Genomic DNA, 20178 nt, shown 5'->3' with positions numbered 1-20178 from the left:
TTGTTCCACCATTAAAAACTGTGACATAATAAGTACACATTATTATGCAAATACAGTGTAAATTTGGAGCTTTCAAAGACCTGATAAGGCACTATATCAAATTCAAGGATTATTATTATGAGTCTATTTTTTAATGTATGCACTATATAGCACTACTATAGCTCCAACATTCAATCCTGAATTTTAGCCCCATGTCCCCATTTATTTTCATTTTCTTTCTTAATGGTCCATTACTGTAATAATAATAATCCTTGCTTTTGATACAGCGCCTTATCCCGTCATCGAATCATCTTAAAGCGCTTCACAGAATATACTGTAAAGTGAATTAACTGTATATTTTACGGGCGAAACACAGCAGCCAATTGCGCATGACGGCGTCCCACAAACAGTCGTGGATTGGGTGACCAAATTATTATTAATAANTTTTTGAAGGAATTATCGCCCCCGGAAAAGCGATCCGCCAATCGACTAACTACCGGGTTCCTACTTATCGCGAGGTAAACAGAGGCGTGCGTGTGTGTGTGTCTGTGTGTCTGTGGAGTAAGGAAACTTGCCTAACATTTCATCCTGCCCAGGAATCAAACCCAGATCCTCTCGCTTGCGAGACGAGTGCTCTAACCACTGGGCTACAGGACTCCAATTGTTTTGATTTTGATGATAATGCAAGTTACCTGCTCAGACCTCTTTCACACAAGAAGGAATCTGGCTACATTAACATACTAACAAGTGGTGCCACTTGATTGAACAAAAGCACACAGCACAAAGCAGTCTCATACTACAATTCTTGAATGATACAGGATTGTATTCAGGTAATCAGTAGTTTAAAAAAAGATACAAGGAATTTCGACAGTCATTCACTCAAAGTTGGTTTCCATTGTTAAACCCACTCATTCCTCTCAGCAGAGAATGGTATGACTCAGCTGAAAGCATTTTATTCAAGAGCGGTTATATAAGAATATTTAATAAGTGTTTCACTTAAAAGGTAACTAACCATTTGAGCTAGATATTTTATATTCAGTCTTTTATGTCCTTTCTGTTCCAACACGCTGTGAGCCCACACACACAAATTCTACCTCCTCTGCGAAGGGAGAATAGATAAACCTACGGATTACTTACTCCACGTCAACTATTGAAACCTGTTCCATCAAAGTGCCAGCCAGCAACATGATGTCAACTTGCAGGAGAGTGAAGTTTGCCATTAATAATAATAATAATACTCGTATTTGCGCTATATCAAAGGCAAGGTTTATTATTATTATTTATTATTTGATACAGCGTCTTATCACATCCCCGAGATGTCTCAAAGCGCTTCACAGAATATACTGTAAAGTGAATTGAGTGTACATTTTGTGGGCGAAACGTGTTAGACAAATGCGCACAGCAGCGTCCCACAAACAGTCGTGGGTTGTATGACCAAATTATTATTCTCTCTCATTAAAAATACCCATTATCTCCCGCCACGAAAATCCTTGACCTCAATGGACAGTTTCAATTTTCAAATAAAAGAATAAAACCAGCAAATACTCTTGCAATTAAACAACAACTTGCATTTCTATAGCGCCCTTCAAGCCAGGCAGCGTCTCGGAGCGCTTTGGAGTGGCGGAGCCTGACACCGAGCCGGGGGTGAGGGGAGGAGGTAGGAGGTGATGGTACACTAACTACGACATTAACAAACCAAAGAACTTACCTTGATCATTTGTGCAACGTAGCTTTCAGGTCCCGTGTATTCAGTTGCGTCTTTAACTTTGACTAAAACTATGAAGTATAAGTAGTGCCACATATTGTGTTCGTATTTGATGTGCTCCTCAAACGACACCGTCTTATTATCAAACTTGTCTCGTTCAAGTCCTTTAAAAGTTTGGGGAAAAAAAAGTAGAGTTAGCAACTTTTTTTCTTAAAACATACGATGTCCTTTAACACGGTCAGAATAGCTGTTCTTTCTTGTGACTAAATCAAAGCTCGGTAACAGGCACCGAGGCAGCTTTCTGTTTATTAAAGGAAGGAATGTGGTTCAAACTTCAGGCTTGGAATGTGATGTGCAATTCTGATCAACAAGGTGGGGTGGGGTGGAGGGGGGTCAGGCTCACCAAGCAAAGGGGTTTAATGCTTCATTATAAACATTCTCAGTTTTAAAAATCCATTGAATTTTGCATGCATTTTACTTGACTTGTTATCCAGGTTATCTGAATATCTGTGCTGGTAACGTTTGAGGGTGTATAGAGCTGGTTAGTGTGAACTGGAAGGCAATAAAGATGAATAATAATTATTATTAATCTCAACCATATACATTCTCAGATTCGCCACAGGCTAATTGAGACAAAATTCAACCACATGTCAAATCTAATAGTTGTCCCCGAGAGGAAACACAATAAAACCTGTACCTTTTTAAAACAAGCTCTGTTAAAGTGACCTATTTGACCTCATGTTTGAGTTTAGTTCTCACTTTTCAGAATCCATTCTAACAGAATAATAATAATAATCCTTGCATTTGATACAGTGCCTTAACCCAGCTTCGAGACGTCTCAAAGCTCTTCACAGAATATACTGTACAGTGAATTGACTGTACTTTTTTGGGTGAAACCCAGCAGCCAATTCCGCACAGCAGCGTCCCACAAACAGTCGTGGATTGAGTGACCAAATTATTATGATTTTTTAAAATGTTATTTATTTTTGAAGGGATTATTGCCTCCGGAAAAGCGATCCACCAGTCAACTAACAACCGCTTCCTACTTACTGCTAGGTAAACAAAGGCGTGTGGAGTAAGGAAACTTGCCTAAGGTTTCACCCTGCCCGGGAATCGAACCCGGGTCCTCTGGCTTGCGAGACAACTGCTCGAACCAATACTCTACAGGACTCCACGCAGAATGAACCTACACAGCAGACAGTAACTCTCTTGTACATGACATTCAGTTCAATATTTCTGTGGAACTTACAATGAAGCAATTACTCAGCCACATTTCATCCATAGCATGTAGAATAAACAGGATCCTGTGCACTTGGCACAATCACTGCTGTGAGCAATGTGTTAAGGTTTAATGTGTAGAGGACAGTGTGGTCATGACACCATACTCCATGAAAGATCAGTTTGTGGGATTTTTTCGCAAACGTTAAAAAGGAACTATCTGCACAGAGAGTTCAAAAGTGCAAGTGGAAAACAGAGTAGCTTTGAGTATGTCCAAAGCGATTTAACATTGGACAATATCCTTAATTATATGTTGTTTACATTTAATAATAGTCATCTATACACCGAGATGCAGAATGGTTTATTAAAGCTATTTCCTGTGTTCCGAGTTGTGTTACTTTAGCACTTAAAATCCCTGAGTAAATAACAATAATCCCGGCATTTGATACAGCGCTTTATCATGTTGTCGAAATGACTCAAAGCGCTTCACAGGATATACTGTAAAGTGAATTAACTGTGTGTTTTATGGGTGAAACGCAGGAGCCAAATGCGCAAAGCAGCGTCCTACAAACAGTAGCGGATTGAGTGTCCAAATTATTATTATTTTGGGGGAAGGCATTATTAACCCCGGAAAGCGATCTGCCAATCATCTAAGAACCGGGTTCCTACTTACTGCTGGTAAAGAGAGGCGTGTGGGGTAAGGAATCTTGCCTAAGGTTTCGCCCTGACCCGCCCGGGAATCAAACCTGGGTCCTCTCACTTGTGAGGTGAGTGCTTTAACCACTGAGCTACAGGACTCCACTATGTAGGTAAATACACACACACACCACTCTCACAAGTTGAGTAGGACAGGATAAAGGTGCTGTTGAACAAACGGCAGCAAATAATAATAATAATCCTTGCATTTGATATAGCGCCTTATCATGTCTTCGAGACATCTCAAAGCGCTTCACAGTGTAGCGAGGAGATTGAAATTCCAACTGGGAATGTGAATTTCTTTTTCTTAAATTGACAAACTATAATCCTACTGTCAATAGTGTCTGAGAGATCACAACACAAACAATATACTGTACAGTGCAGGTGATTTTACCTCCTCCACACAGCACAGTAGGTCAAGAAAACATAAGAGCTAACAGGCAAGCGGTATTAATTAAACACACAAGACCAAAGGAGTGCAGTATTAATAAAATTAAAGTCAGGACAATACTGGATGATAGTAAATAAACAGGCCATGCACAGCCACCATAACTCCTTACCACTCAACAGCCTATCCATTGTTTTCGAGGGTGAAGCCTTTATTTTCTGTAGGGACAGAATGATGACTGGAACCTTAAACAACCGTGTTAAGTCTAGAACGCTGTTCAAGGCAGATATTTTCGCACCCATGAGGGACCCACAAACAGCCATGAAGTGAATGACTAATTTCTCTGAATGATTGTCCAGGACACAGAGAAATAGACAGGCGTCCGAGTGCTATGGGAACTTTAACGTCCACCTGACCAGGCAGATGAGACCTGGATATAATGCCTGATCTGAAGGTCAACACCTCTAACAATAGAAGTCACTGGGACCAGGGGACAGGTCAGGCAGCACCCATGGAGAGAGGAAGACTCATTTCCCTCTCTCTATAGCTGCTGCCTGACCTCTGCGTGTTCCTGGCAACTTCTGTTTTCATTTCGGTTTTCCAGCATCTGGAGAATTTTGACTCCTGACAATACCTCGCTCCCCCTCGCTCCCCCTCGCTCCCCCTCAATCTAGATTCTGAACCCAAGTTCCATTGCGAAGTTTAGTGTATTTGAATACACGGCAACTGCCATGATCTAATAGAATGGCAGAACAGGCTCAAGGGGCTGAATGGCCTACTCCTGTTCCTATGAAATCCAAGTGAGATTTCAAATCTCTTTTTATCAAGTGGGAGGAGAGACATAAAATAGTTCTATTTTATGCTGATATCCTGATAACATAACCTTCATTGATTTTTGCTTCGATTCAAATAGAAAATCTATTTCACTATGAGTTTTTCTTAAAATAATTAAATATTCGCAGTATGCGCTCCTAAAATTAGATTTTGCGCTGAAAGTTGTTGAAAACTGTTTGAAACTGGATCCTCCTTTTTAAGTTTCAATTAGTTCTTGTGACAGCGACTGAGAGATGTACAGGCCAATCACTCAAATTGTATTAATATTTATAAGATTTAACATTACCCGGCAAATGAAGTGCTTAGCTAAACTACAGTGGGACTTCACTGGAACACCTCGACAAGCATGGCTCTAAATGCTGTATAATCCATGTTTATGGATCATTAACAGAGGAAACGGCGTAGAGTAGATGTCTCTAATGTATTCCGTCTTACAACACTTTATGCATGACGCCCAAAGACATTTAATGTCTGGTTTCTTACACTTGAAACAAACCATTATTGCATTATGCATTTGGTTGAGAAAGCTAATGGTTTTAAAACTCAAGTGACCAGATTCTCCCAAACTGATAGTACTATAATCTAGTCATTTGTCTTCTAGAACAGCTTTTGCGATAACGGTAATTTATACATTATTAAACACAAACAGGACCTTTTCTCAGAAGTAAAATGAAAACTGACTAAGAGAACCTCACAATACTATATATGGCAATTAAGCTGGTTAGACTCCAGCAGTTACCCCAACCCCCAAGCCTTGGCTCTTGCCCACCTGTGCCTAATACTCTCCAGAATTAGATAAGCACGATGTGCCTCTCCAGAGGAGAGAGAGAGAGAGAGCGCATTCCATTCCAACAATCTCTCTCTGGGACTTCCAGGTGTAGTTGGGATGTGGGGAATTCTCAGTTTGGTTTGGAGACTCTTAAGCAAAGGTGATGGGTTTCCGTACGTGTCAGACAACCACTGCCCCCAAAAACTATGTGTAGTACAATCTTGTTACAAGCCGCTTTCTTATAAAGTGGGTTGGCTTATAAGGCGGGTGCCCTTTGATTTCAGTATGTAGACAGGATAGCTTCCCACACGGCAAAAATGTGTGGGAGTTTAGCCAATTTCCAGGTCGTCAAGTTGCTTTGGTTTGTGCAAAAGAAGCGCAGCTGATGTCACTTCCTGAAACATGGTCACCGACGACTTCACTTCCTGTGCGCTAGCACTTGCGCGCTGGCTTCCCGGACTAAAACCTGCAGAATAGCTACAACAACAAGTGACATTTACTCAGCGCCTTCCATGTCGGGAGGACGTCCCAAGGAGCTGGACAGTCAGGGATCCACACCCAAGCTGGGGGTTGGGATCAGGAGGGGTGGAGGGCGGGAAGGGTGGGGGTAGGAGCGTAGAAGAGACACGGAAGACAAACATACCACAGATAAAACAGCTCGTCTTGAGGACTTCCTCTTTTTTCTGCTTTTCGCTTCTCAAATCAGCAAACGTGTCGATGATAACACCGAAAATGAGGTTCAGCACAATGATGATGACAATGAAGAAAAATAAAAGATCGTATATAACCCGGGCAACAAACAAGGGCTCCTAAAACAAGAGAGAGTTATATTTATTATCAGCTTCTACAGGTGTTTAAAACAGCATCGAAATTCAATTAAACTCAAACATTAAAACATTGAAACTTATAAGATTCTTAAAGGGCTGATAAAGTAGACACTGAGGGGCTGTTTCCCCGGTGGGAGAATCTATAACCAGGGGTCACAGTCTTAAAATTAAGGGTCAGCCTCTTAGAACAGAGTTGAGGAAACATTTCTTCACTCAGAGAGTAGTGAACTTATGGAATTCACTCCCCCAGAAGGCTGTAGATGCTCAGTCCTTGAACATCTTCAAGGCTGAGACTGATAGATTCTTGAAAAATAGAGGAATTAGGGGATATGGGGACAGGGCAGGTAATCAGAGTTAGGTGAGAAGATCAGCCGTGATCTTATTAAATGGCGGAGCACAGGCACGAAGGGCCGAATGGCCTACTCCTGCTCCTAATTCTTATGCTCTTATGTTCTTATGTTAACATAGTAATAATAATACTAAGTGTACTTGCTTAATACAGTATTGGAAGATATCGAGATAGATGCAGAACAAAATGGACAAATGTTCAAAGGGATAGGAATGGCTTCTGTGCTATAACAGGGTCAAACATGGGTTAAATTTAATAATAATCCTCGCTTTGAGCTGTCTTCTCAACCACGTGGTAAGACGCTATATCTCTGGTAGCACATCTCTGAAATAGCGCCTTATGTCATTGAGAAGATGTTTCAAAGCACTTCACAGAATATACCGGAAAGTGAATGGACTGTGTATTTGTGGGCGAAACGCGGCAGCCAATGGTGCACAGCAGCGTCCCCACGAACAGCCGTGGATTGAGTGGTGGCTAAATTATTATTATTTTTCTTAGTTAAAATTTTTTTTTTAAATCTGGAAATTCGGAATGAATCACTTTGGAATGTACCCAGATTGTCTGGAGGCCAATCTCTTTCCCTCCCACCCCACCCTCCCACCCCACCAGACACCATCCTTAATGCCAACCAACATCCTTTAAGTAAAGATGAGTATCTGACTTCCAGTTCGCTTACATCAGCGTTTCTCTAATCTATTGTCTTCTTTTGTTTTGGACCATCACCACCTCTGATATCATCTTCTTCTGTTCTCCACCTCAACGTTTCCTTTGTCTTTCTTTCCCCGCCCCCTTCTCGGTTTGTCCTCATAATCTGCTCCCTTCCAACATCCCCCAGTTCTGATGAAACGTCATCGACCTGAAACATTCACCCACTTTCCTCTCTCCATAGATTCTGCCTGACCTGCTGAGGGTTCCCGGCCACTTCTGTTTTTATTTCACCTTTTGACTGATGATTAAGTGGAAAATATTTCTTGAGTTCACTAAGCAAGACATACAGCAATAATAATAATCCTCGCATTTGATACAGTGACTTATCACATTATTGAGAAGCCTCAAAGAGCTTCACAGAATATACTGTAAGGTGAATTGACTGCATATTTTGTGGGTGAAGCTGTGAGTTGCATTGGCCACCGACAATGACATTAAGAACAGTGTTGATGGGGGTGAAGAGGACAGGGACAATGATTCCAGTATATCTGGCCACATTCCTAATTGTGAATTTCTACATTTAAACCACAATGTTAAAGAGACTCTGATGTTAACAAACAAAAACAGTAAGTCAATGGGGTTGAAATGTTTCAAGGAAAATCACAAAAACATTTTATTCTAAGAAATAATTGCGCGGTATACACCGCCTTTAATTATTTGCAGAATCTGAAACGTTCACATATGGAATATCTTACTGATGGTTGAGATTGTCCAATCAGCACAATGCAGACTCTTCAGCCTTGCTGTAAGCTAAATGTTAGTTAGACACTACACTAGAATTACATTTGTGATGGCTTGAACGCCCCGAATCAAGTGCTCTGGATCGCTACCCTGCGTGAAAGGCGCTATATAAATGCAAGTTGTTGTTGTTGTTGTTGAACGCCATTGTACATACGCTTTTGGAAGGTTTCCTCAGCACGTCACCCACTCCCCCTCCATTGCGAAGGCCTTGATTTAACACTGTAACAATGCACATCAGTAGAGTCTGACACGTCTTCTCACTCGTCGTTTCTGTGGTGAAAAAAGGACATTTATTTGTAGTGAATCTGTCGTAAATAGTGACTACATTAAGACATGCAAACATCTACCATGGGCACAACTCCCAACCAAGATTGAACTCGATTCTCTGGGGGATGGGAAGCCAGTGGAGCCGGGCGAGGGTGGGGGTGATGGGGTCACGGAGCCTGGTGCGGGAGAGGACATGAGCTGCAGAGTTCTGAATAATCTGCAATTTGTGGTGGGAAGAGTTGGGAAGACTGACAGGCAGGGAGTTAGAATAATCAAGCCTGGATGTGGTACACATGTATGTACACAACTAAGCAACAGAAAACTATTATTATTAATAATAATAATCATCCTTGCATTTGATACTGCATCTTATCAGGTCATTGAGACGTCTCAAAGCGCTTTACAGAAGATACTGTAAATTAACCCCATATTTCATACATTATTTCCCGAATCACTGAAAGCAGAATTGTGTTACCCAACAAAACTGCTGACTCTCAAATGACTTCTGACTCATTATCAGCCTCGTGAATCAGCCCAACTTCTAAAAATAGGGCACACTTTTTATCTCTCTTAATATCACATTTGCAAACTTCACCTTTTTCAGAAAAAGACAAGAAAGCCAGACGGGTGATTTCCTCAATGTCTGGAAACAAAATGACTCAGTGGATTCTGTCTGACAGAAGCCATTTTCCACAGCTACCAAATTCCGGTTGTTGCGCACCTAAATAATAATAATCCTTGCATTTGCCATCACGCCTCATCATGTCTCCGAGACGTCTCAAAGCGCTTCACAGGATATATTGTAAAGTGAATTGACTGTATATTTTGTGGGCAAAACGCGGCAGCCAATTGCGCACAGCAGCGTCGGGTTGAGTGACGAAAATATTATTTTTTAAAAAAGAGATTATTACCCCACGGGTAAACAGAGGTGTGTAGTGTAAGGAAACTTGAATAATGTTTCGCCCTGCCGGGAATCGAACCCAGGTCCCCTCGCTTGCAAACTCACATATAGCTTATCGACCACATAAAAAACACACAAGCAACAAAAATGAAGTGATTGTGTGAATGAACCTAAAACAGGGGATTTCATGCTGGCATGCAAAAGCCTCCCATATCTGTAATTCTCAAACCTTTTTTCGCCTTTAATTTCCTCTCCGTTTCACTTCCACTGGGGTACAGTCAGCCTCTCCGCCCCCACCCTTTGGAACTCCATCCCACAGTCCCTTCACCTCACTCCCTCCCTCGCCTCCTTCAAGGACTGTCTCAAAAGCCTCTTCTTCCGACCGCGCCTTCAACCACACTCCTACCCCCACCCTCTCTGCCCTCCACTCCTCCTGATCCTAATCCCCAGCTCGGGGCAAAGCCTTAACTGTCCAGCACCTTGGGACGTCCTCCCGATGCGAAAGGCGCTGTGTGTAAACATCACTTGTTGATGTGTTGTTGTTGCAAAGGTGAAACATGCACAAAGATCATTCATTGTCTGCTTGGCTAACCTTGATCTGTGACAGACAATTTCGAGCAGTTCTCCTGACACACATCCTCCTTTCTGCTGAAAATCGAGCCATAACCACGTTCTTGACCTGTAACAAAAAGAACAAAATGGAGGCTGTGCTTGTGCCATGTGCAATCGGCTGCTGCATTTCTCCCACAAAATACCAGTCAATTCACTTTACTGTGTATCCTGTGAAGCGCTTTGAGACGTCTCGAAGATGTGATCAAATGTAACAAATGCAAGGATTATTATTATTAATAAATGTGTCTTCCTGTGATTCACTGCGGCTAACTTTAACATTCAGACTGTAGGTCTCCAGCCTCCCCCGAGTGACCAGACTGTAAGGACATTTTATTTTCATACAATCATTGAATTATACAGCACAGGAGGCCATTTGGCCCATCGTGTCTGTGCCGGCGCTTTGAAAAGAGTTTCCAAATCAACCCACTCCCCCGCTCTCTCCCCATAGCGCTGATCAACCCCACTCCCCCGCTCTCTCCCCATAGCGCTGATCAACCCCACTCCCCCGCTCTCTCCCATAGCCCTGATCAACCCCACTCCCCCACTCTCTCCCCATAGCCCTGATCAACCCCACTCCCCCACTCTCCCCATAGCCCTGATCAACCCCACTCCCCCGCTCTCCCCATAGCCCTGATCAATGCCACACTAATCATTTCAGCATTAGCAGTGAATAAACAAGTTCGAATTTACCTGACTGCGGGATTTGGTTTTCTTGGACTCGGTCAACTTCCATGATGAAATCATCTTGAAGGTACAGGAATCCCACAATAGAGAAGAGATACACAAGGATAAGAGCCAGGACTGCGGTCAGAATGATGGAGCGGCCATTTCGTGTTACGCTCTTTATAACATTGAGCAAAGTCTCTTCCCTGTACACCAAGTCAAAGAGCTGAGAACAAATAGTAATAACACAGGTTTGAGTTGCAAAGAAAACACAGTGAGAATCGTTACACTGAAAGGGGTTGAAAACTGCTCAAAATGAACCCAAACAGCGCAATGGTTTGTAGTTTAGGTTGAATGGTTACACGGATTGCAAGGACCAGGGCAGAACATAACACATTATAATAATAATAATAATCCTTGCATTTGATACAGCGCCTTATCACGTCTTCGAGACGTCTCAAAGCGCTTCACAGAATATACTGTAAAGTGAATTGAGTGTATATTTGTGGGTGAAACACAGCAGCCAATTGCGCACAGCAGACAGTCGTGGGTTGAGTGACCTAATTATTATTGTTTGTTTTTCTTAAAGGATTATTATTAGGCGTGGAGTAAGGAAACTTGCCCAAGGTTTTGCCCTGCCGGGAATCGAACCCAGGTCTCTTGATTGCAAGGCGAGTGCTCTAACCACTGAGCTACATGACTCCGTGGGCAAAACCCGGCAGCCAATTGCTCACAGCAGTGTCCCATTATCTTAGGGTTTCCAAATAATAAAAAAAACACTTTTTTTTGTTTGGGTAGCGACATTATTACATAATACATTTCTGTAAATATTATTATCAGACATTTTTTTTTCTATTCATCATTTTGGTAACAAATCATCGCAATCATGTTTTTTTCTTAAGAAAAGACGTTTAGAAACACGACATACCAGGAAACTGTAGAAGAACTCGTGGACAAAGAGACCAAGTGTACACACAATGACATAGACAACGTGATACAGGAACTCCACATCCATCACCATTGCTTTGTAGCCACGAGTAAATGTTCCACGGTTTCCCACAAAACTGACCAGGAACACTATCTTATTGCACAGCTAAAGAAATAAAGAAAACACAAAAATTAATCATTGATTGAATGAATGGAGTCAAACGAATTGAAGGGGGAAAATTCCAAAACAATTCCGCGGGAAACACTATTTCAGCGAGCGAGTAGTAAATGTATGGAAAAGGCTCCCTGGGGAGAAATATGCAACAAATGTACATGTCTAATAGTGGAACTTTTTAAAGATAGGGTAATTTTACATTTTCATCAAGTAACGGTTCATTAATACGGACAGATGTAGGAGTACGTTACACGTTTTTCTCGTCAGCCGAGTGTCTGACACATGCGGAAAGAGTCTCCAAACCAAGCTGAGAATTCCATGCATCCCGGCTACACATGGAAATCCCAGAGATAAGATTGTTGGAATGGAATGCGCTCTCTCTTCCTGGAGGGGCACATCCCGCTTACTTAATAGCGCCCTGGGACGCCACCTGGCATGGAGGGCACTATATAAATGCAAGTTGTTGTTGTAATACTGGAAAATATTAGGCTCAACAAGATGACAAATTGATTGTAGGACAGAGCTCTGAGGCTTTGCCTTTCCTGTAGCTACCGTTGGGTGATGAGGCTAAAAACCCAAAGTTTCTTTAACAAAGCAATTTCCCATCATCTGTATATAACTGAGCACAATTGACAGGGTTATCAAGTATGAGAGATTGTCACTTGGAGTCATGGTTTAGGTTACGGCTATTCAACCTGACAACAACTAGTTTTTTAACCGAACAAATAGGAAAGGTAATGAGATTTTCTCCCTGTGGTGCTGTGGTGACCTATTGGAATTTGCCTTCCATCAATGTCAACCCTTTAGCTCCTGCCAGAGATGGTCCTATGATTAACTCACTTCACTATGCAGTGTCTTGCGGTGTTGAGCTACACCCCATTGCTATATTACTGACAAACATATAATTAATCCTTGCATTTGAAATAGCGACTTATCACGTCTACTCTATGTCTCAAAGCGCTTCACAGAATATACTGTAAGGTGTAGTGACTGTGAATTTTGTGGGCAAAACCTGGCAGCCAATTGCACATAGGAGTGTCCCACAAACAATGGTGGATTGAGTGTCCAAATTATTATTTATTTATTTATTTATTTAGAAAGGATTATTATCCCCGGAAAAGTTATCCGCCAATCAACTAACAACCGGCTTCCTACTTACTGCTGGGTAAACAGGGGCGTGTGGAGTAAGGAAACTTGCCTAAGGTTTCACCCTTCCCAGGAATCAAACCCAGGTCCTCTCGCTTGCGAAGCGAGTGCTGTAACCACTGAGCTACAGGACTTCAGGGATAATAGTGCCAATTCATGTAAAATGATTTACCCAGGCAAACTATTGCTACTTACATTGGTGGCACCCAGCAGTATGAGTGTCGGCCGAAGTCCTATTGTGTATATAGACCGGAACATTACAGATATAATAAACGGCCTGATACCATGGGGTTTGGGTAAGACGATAAGCATTGCCACACACACTATAACTGCTATCCATAGCAGCAATGAAAACAGTGGAGGGAGTGTTCCTGCAGGAAGGGAGACAAAAAAACAGTGGGTTACTAAATCAGATATTTAATGTAATAGGAGAGCCACAGTGTCAGAGGAAAAGGGACGAAGCCTCAATTAACGCAACACAATAAACCTTTCGTGTGAATGACAATCCATTGCGTTCAACTATTTCTCAATTTCAAACCCATTTCTAATGAAAATAATTTCATTTTAGATTTTCTTTTGATCAAATATAATTGCGAACTTTTGCTAGACAACACATACAGGAGGAGTTTCCACCACAATATCATAATAATAATAATATCCTTTGTGTTTGATACAGCGTCTTATTACATCATTGACAGGCTTCACAGGATATACTGCAAAGTGGATTCACTGTGTATTTTGTGGGTGAAATGCGGCAGTCAATTGGGCACAACAGTGGACTCACTCAGGAATTCTTTTGCACTGAAGCACAAAACAAATCTAAAGTACTCATTTTTTTCCAAAGTTAAAGCAAAATAGCTGTCAATAGAGACATTTATACTGTGTATATGATGAAGGGATCAGTCTTAATAATAAGCCTTGCATTTGATACAGCGCCTTATCACGTTTTCGAGATGTCTCAAAGTGCTTCACAGAATACACTGTAAAGCGATTTGACTATATATTTTGTGGATGAAATTCCATTGCACAATTCCTTTGGCTTATGGGGAATTTATTATTGGAGAAGATTGAAAAACCGTTGTCTCAGAACTGAAGGATGTCTAATTTGATGTGAAGGTAATATCAAGTCATTTAAAAGCAATTTATTTTGAACTGGACAAGAACAACAGCTTAATGCAGTTAATGATCATTGCAATCTGGATAAGGTTCATTTATATTCAGCATTACCAGCCAACAGGTGCTGTGTTATTCAACTGATAAAATAACCTGTCAACATCTGATCCTTTTGAAAACCTAGCCAAGTTTAGTTTAACTGCAACCATTTTAACTTATAATCTTAACCACAATTACAAAACCACCTAATATTTTCAGGCACACGTGGCATTTAGTTATCTGATCATACTGCAGTCTTTATTTTAATTAATTAATAATATGCCTTGCATTTGATGCAGCGCCTTATCACGTTTTCAAGATGTCTCAAAGCGGTTCACCGGATATACTGTAAAGTGAATTGACTGTATATGTTGTGGGCGAAACTATTATAATTGAATCTACAACAGAAGCATCGAACACAGATAAAGTTACTGAGGCAGCAATGCAATAGTCAACCCAAATGTGGCCTTTTTGCAGAGTAAGAAAAGTATATCAAGGACAAATTTTATTTCAGAAGCTTTGCCAGGTATATGCAGGTACACTGCATGTCTAGCTCCTATCAGTGCTCTGCTAGTGCCGAGATATTGTTCCTGGAGGCAGCTTTAACACAAATGAAATCACCTCCGGGAAGCCTGCTTGCTTGACTTCACCTTCAGGGAGCTTTTTTATATATGTCAAAATGTGCCTGGTCTCAGCTTCTGAGAATTACAAATAATTGGCTTGTCTCGATCACAGAAATCATTATCAACAACAATGGGAGGACATTCTCTTCAGAGCAGAGAAGATTGAGGGGAGATTTAATCGAGGTTTTCGCAATGATGAGGGGTTTTAATAGAGTAGACAGGGAGAAACTGTTTCCTCTGGCGGGTGGGTCAGTAACCAGAGGACACGGAGTTAAGATAAATAGCAAAAGAACCAGAAGGGAGACGAGGAGAATTCTTTTTTTTAACCCAGAGTTGTTATGGTCTGAACGCACTGCCTGAAAGGCTGTTGGAAACAGATTCAATGATAACTTTTAAAAGGGAACTGGATAGCGACTTAAAAAGGAAACGTTTGCAGGGCTATGTATGGGCTAAGAGCGGGGGAGTGGGACTAGCTGGAGTTGGTAGCTCTTTCAAAGAGCAGGCACAGGCACGATGGGCCGAATGGCCTCCTTCTTCTGAGCTGTAAGATTCTTTGATTCTATGTGAGCTCAGACAGATGTGGTACAACATTAATTCAAAGTAATTTGAAATGTTTTCTAGCTGACATGAAAAAGTGAGCAGTTCAACCAGACTTTATAAGGTCCGAGGGACTGAATGGCCTCGACCTGCTCCTATGTTTCCATTATAAGCAGTTCATTTGCCATGATTTTGAAATGTATTTAATGTATGGATTGATAGATTTCTTGTAAATAAAAGGATTAAGGGAGATGGGGATAAAGTGGAGTTAGAATAGATCAGCCATGATCTTATTGAATGGCGGGGCAGGCTCGAGGGGCCGAATGGCCTACTCCTGATCCTAATTCTTATGTTATAATAATAATAATCCTTGCATTTGATATAGCGCTTTTCACGTCGGGAGGACGTCCCAAAGCGCTTCACAGAACACACTGTAAAGTGAATTGACTGTATATTTGTGGGCGAACGCGGCAGCCAATTGCACACAGCAATGTCCCACAAACAGTCGTAGATTGAAAATGACCAATTTATTATTGTTTTGTTTTGGAGGGATTATTATTAGGCTCTGTGTGGAGTAAGGAAACTTGCCCAAGGTTTCGCCCTCTGCCTGGAATTGAACTCAGGTCTCTCACTTGCAAAGCGAGTGCTCAACCACTGAGCTACAGGACTCATGGCAACATGTTCTTATGTTCTTACCTTCATCTCCAAATGGATAGAAAAGTGCTACGGCTAAATTTACAAACACGGCGAGGTTGAACGAAATATTTCCCCACAGAGAGATGTTTCTTGAGAACCAAAACAGCGCTGGGTTATCTAAAGAAGGAACAGAGCATTAGCAAACTGTGCGAATCTCACTGTGAAGCAAGCAAGAATTAATTGATTCTCATATCAGAAAACTCAACAGTGGGAAAAAAAAGATGCAAGACATTTTCTTTTTAAAGTTAGTCTTTTGAAGAGTAGTTGAAGGAAGGGAGTTGAATACAGGATAGTGAAGTTATTATAATAATAATAATCCTTGCATTTTGATACTTGCATTATCACGTCGTTGAGACGTCTCAAACACTTCACAGGATACACTGTAAAGGGCAGTGACTGTGTATTTTGTGGGCGAAACGCGGCAGCCAATTGCACACAGAAGTGTCCCACAAACAGTCGTGGATTGAGTGACCAAATTATGATTCATTACTTTTTTTTGAAGTGACTATTACTCCCAGAAAGCGATTTGCCAATCGACTAACAACCAGGTTCCTACTTAAAGTTTGTGAGCATGTGAAAAACTGGATGAAATTGGATGATTTTACAGCATTTACTGAAGGACTAAACACCACAAGTAATAAAATAATTAAAAATAAGAGCGACAAAAATATTTTTAAAAAATGGTGACGTCTAAAGATCTAAAACGCTTGAGTCCCACCACGAGCCAGAAGCTGACTCTGAATACTTACTTCTGATTTTCTTCTGCCATTTCATCTCGTTGTATAGGTCCTCGGTTTGCTGGAAGAAGTCGTTGACTTTGCTGCCTTGCTCGTCTCGTTCAGTTGAATTTAACACCTTCCATTTGGACTCGGTTGTGAGGTACTCACAGATATTAGGAACGGGGAATACAATTTGCTCCATAGTTCGGTCATGTCGCACAATCTGAGAATATATAACAATAATAATAATAATCCTTGCATTTGATACAGCGCCTTATCACGTCTTCGAGACGTCCCAAAGCGCTTCACAGAATATGCTGTAAAGTGAATTGACTATATTTTGTCCCCAAAGTAGTTGTGTAGTGAGTAACCAAATTATTATTATTTGGGGGGGAGGAGGGATTATTACCTTTTTTTAATATTAAGATTATAAAATTAATATTTTGGAATGAGATGCAAAGGAGAATTCATGCCCGTAGCATAATCTTCATGTTTAGGTGTTATCATAAATCGAGAGGGAGGGTGAAATTCTTAATGGTTTAGAATCATACGAATTATAAAGCCTCTATTATAGCTGGAACTCTAGTTAAGAGTTTCCGAGTTAAAGTGCCCCAGTTGAAAAAAAAAGTTGTAATCCCTTTTTGGAGATTTCTTATCAAGGAACCCAGTTAACAAACACCGCAGATGACACCTCAGAATCTGTAACAGGGCATAATTCTTTACAATTTACAATTACAATTACTTACTTTCCTACAGATACATTACTTTATTGTTGTTCCCTGATACGTGTCCAGGGGTAAGAGCTAACAATGCTGGGAGCCAGGATAAAACTTTTGATAAAACTAACCGCTGGTTCTGATGTAGGCAAATTAAGGGTTATATAACCATGGCCCATAAACATGATGCAGTCAACCTAACGGTATGTGGTAGACAGCTCACAGACTGGGAGCTTAAAGTCTTAACTCCACAGGAGGCAAATAGCTGGAGTAATTTCCTTGTCTGATCAACATAATAGGAACCGCACTTTAACATTTTAAAGTATCTATGTAAGGGGAGAGGCGCTATGGCTGGTGAAAGGCTGGAGAGATCAAAAGAACTGTGATCTCCTGAGTTGAACAGCAGTACAATAACTCAAATGTTATTCAAACTGGTATGTATAGGTTCTGCCTTTGTTCTAAGCGAGGCTGCACTCACTAACAAAGGTTTGACAATTGACGTGATCTTGATTTCAAAAGCAGAACACATTGGCGGGCGTGCAAACCACAGTACGTTAAGAGAGTTTGATGGAAGGCTCCATGTGTGAGGTTATCTCTGCTTTCAGAGGGAAGGCAATTAATTATTAATGGTTGAGCCTGGCAGAGCCAAAACTTCCTGTGGTTTAATATGGATAAGGCAGAATCCGTCCTCCTGACCTCCCAGTGAGAGCTAATGTCTCCTTGCTTCCAGCTCTGACCTCCTCAACCTCTCTGGCCTCTCTCTCTCTTTCTCTCACACGCTCTCTGAACCTTGGGGTCTGACAATCCCCCCCCACCCCCACACATCCAGCTTTCCTTTCCCCCTCACATCCAGTCCTCTGTTAATCAACTTATACAAAAAAACAAAGAGGTCGTTGGCCCCAATTTTCAGAGACGCAAGTACCTCAATCTGGGCAGTATGTCCAGCGTAATATCTTAAAGCTTCGTCTCCTTCATCCAGTGGATCAGTTCCTGGTTTAAGCATCTGCTGTAAAGCTTTGTTTTGGTGTGACAGCTGTAAAACAATCAATCATATCAAGTCAATTTTCAACCTACAAGGAATTTCTTTATTGGTCAGCCGGGTGTCTGACACCCATCACCGTTGCTTAAGAGAATCCAAACCAAGCTGAGATTTCCATCCCAACTACACATGGAAATCCCAGAGAGAGATTGTTGGAATGGAATGCGCTCTCTCTCTCTCTCCCCCTCTGGAGGGACACATCCTGTTTACCTAATTCCGGAGAGTATTAGGCGCAGGTTGGTAAGAGCCAAGGCTTGGGGGGAGCCCAGAGTGTACGTTGGGGTAACTGCTGGAGTCTAACCAGCTAAACCCACACAGCTTGGCCATTGAGAGCATTGTCTGGGAAGCTTACCTGCTGCTTATCAGGAGTGGGATGATTCCCTGACCCCAGTGACTGGTCGCGTACAAGGAACATTGTGAGGAAATATGGTGGATTTTAAACAAACGTGAAGTTTTGTGTTCCTCATATCAGTTACATCAGTGGTGAGAGCACTCGCCTCACAAGCAAGAGACCTGGGTTTGATTCCCGGCAGGGCAAAATGTTGGGGAAGTTTCCTTACTCCACACGCCTCCGTTTACCTCGCAATAAGTAGGAACCCGGGTGTTAGTTGATTGGTGGATCGCTTTTCCACAGCTAATACCCTTCAAACAAAAATACTAATAATAATTTGGTCATTTCAATCCACGACTGTTTGTGGGACGCTGCTGTGCGCAATTGGCTGCCGCGTTTCGCTCACAAATATACAGTCAATTCACTGTACACTATGAAGCGCTTTGAGACGTCTCGAAGATGTGATAAGGCGCTCTATCAAATGCAGGGATTATTATTATCTTTGCTACCATAATGGGAGTAGATTTTAGGCCAAAGCAAAACTTGAGGGTAAAATATATAATGATAATCCTTGCATTGATCACATCGTTGAAGACGTCTCAAAGTGCTTCACAGGATATACTGTAAAATTAATTGACTGTACATTTTGTGGCTGATTCTGTGAAATTGTACTTCAGCCAAACTGTTTCTCAAATACTGTACACACACCTGCACTTAAATGGTCAACTTGAACCACAGCATTTTGCCAGAAAGCAAGAATTTTGTTCAACGCCAAATAGCTAACGCTCATAAAACAAACTCGAACGCACTTCAAAAGAAAACCGAAAACATTTGCTAAAAAGGCAATGCAAAATGTGCCTTTTTATATATATACTTAAATAAACAAACGTAACGTGTGCACTCCTCACAGTTTAAAAAAACACACAGTCTCCCTGTAAAACAACAGGATAAGGTACGAGTTGTGTTGTAATCATAGGAAAAAACTTAATCGTAACTACACCTAACTTAAGTTCTCTCGACCTTCCGGGCTCTGACCTCTCTGACCACAGGAATCGCTTTGGTAAACACAACAGTTACTTACTTTACAGGAATGGCTAACTGCTGCTGGGAAACGAAGGGAAAAAAATCGCTCGAGGGGAAAAGGATACAGAAGTGACAAATCATACTTTTGACTTCAAGCCAAAGCAGCCAGCCCAACATTAAAGTCAAAGGCAGCCAAAATGTGTGTGTTTTTTTTTAACAAAAAACTGGCTAAGAAGAGTTTCCATCCTATTTTTGGCATTTTTATCTATCTGAAACCACACATAAAATAGGTATTTAATACAAAGTGCCAAATAGCTGAAAATGAACAGTACAGAACTGTACTATAAATGTCAAGTAACAGCTCATGGGGAACGGTAAGCAAACCAAACGATCCCCTTCTTTGCTCAGATTTCTATGATTATAATAATCCTTGATTT

General features: G+C 41.3%; 1 protein-coding gene across 1 annotated transcript in view; it reads right to left on the bottom strand.

The window, feature by feature from the left end:
- Positions 1-20178, bottom strand: part of itpr2 (inositol 1,4,5-trisphosphate receptor, type 2) — a 71351-nt gene that overhangs the window by 3340 nt on the left and 47833 nt on the right. The window contains exons 46-55 of the mRNA XM_042335022.1: positions 18271-18381; positions 16663-16855; positions 15914-16030; positions 13101-13276; positions 11586-11750; positions 10685-10883; positions 9975-10061; positions 8369-8484; positions 6233-6398; positions 1688-1848 (exon numbers count right to left, since the gene is read on the bottom strand). Coding sequence (XP_042190956.1) covers positions 1688-1848; positions 6233-6398; positions 8369-8484; positions 9975-10061; positions 10685-10883; positions 11586-11750; positions 13101-13276; positions 15914-16030; positions 16663-16855; positions 18271-18381 — 1491 coding nt within the window. The remainder of the gene's footprint in view (positions 1-1687; positions 1849-6232; positions 6399-8368; positions 8485-9974; positions 10062-10684; positions 10884-11585; positions 11751-13100; positions 13277-15913; positions 16031-16662; positions 16856-18270; positions 18382-20178) is intronic.

The sequence above is a fragment of the Callorhinchus milii genome, unplaced genomic scaffold (assembly GCF_018977255.1).
Source record: "Callorhinchus milii isolate IMCB2004 unplaced genomic scaffold, IMCB_Cmil_1.0 Scaffold5, whole genome shotgun sequence".
NCBI lineage: Eukaryota > Metazoa > Chordata > Chondrichthyes > Chimaeriformes > Callorhinchidae > Callorhinchus > Callorhinchus milii.
This window is presented reverse-complemented; position numbering and strand designations above follow the sequence as displayed.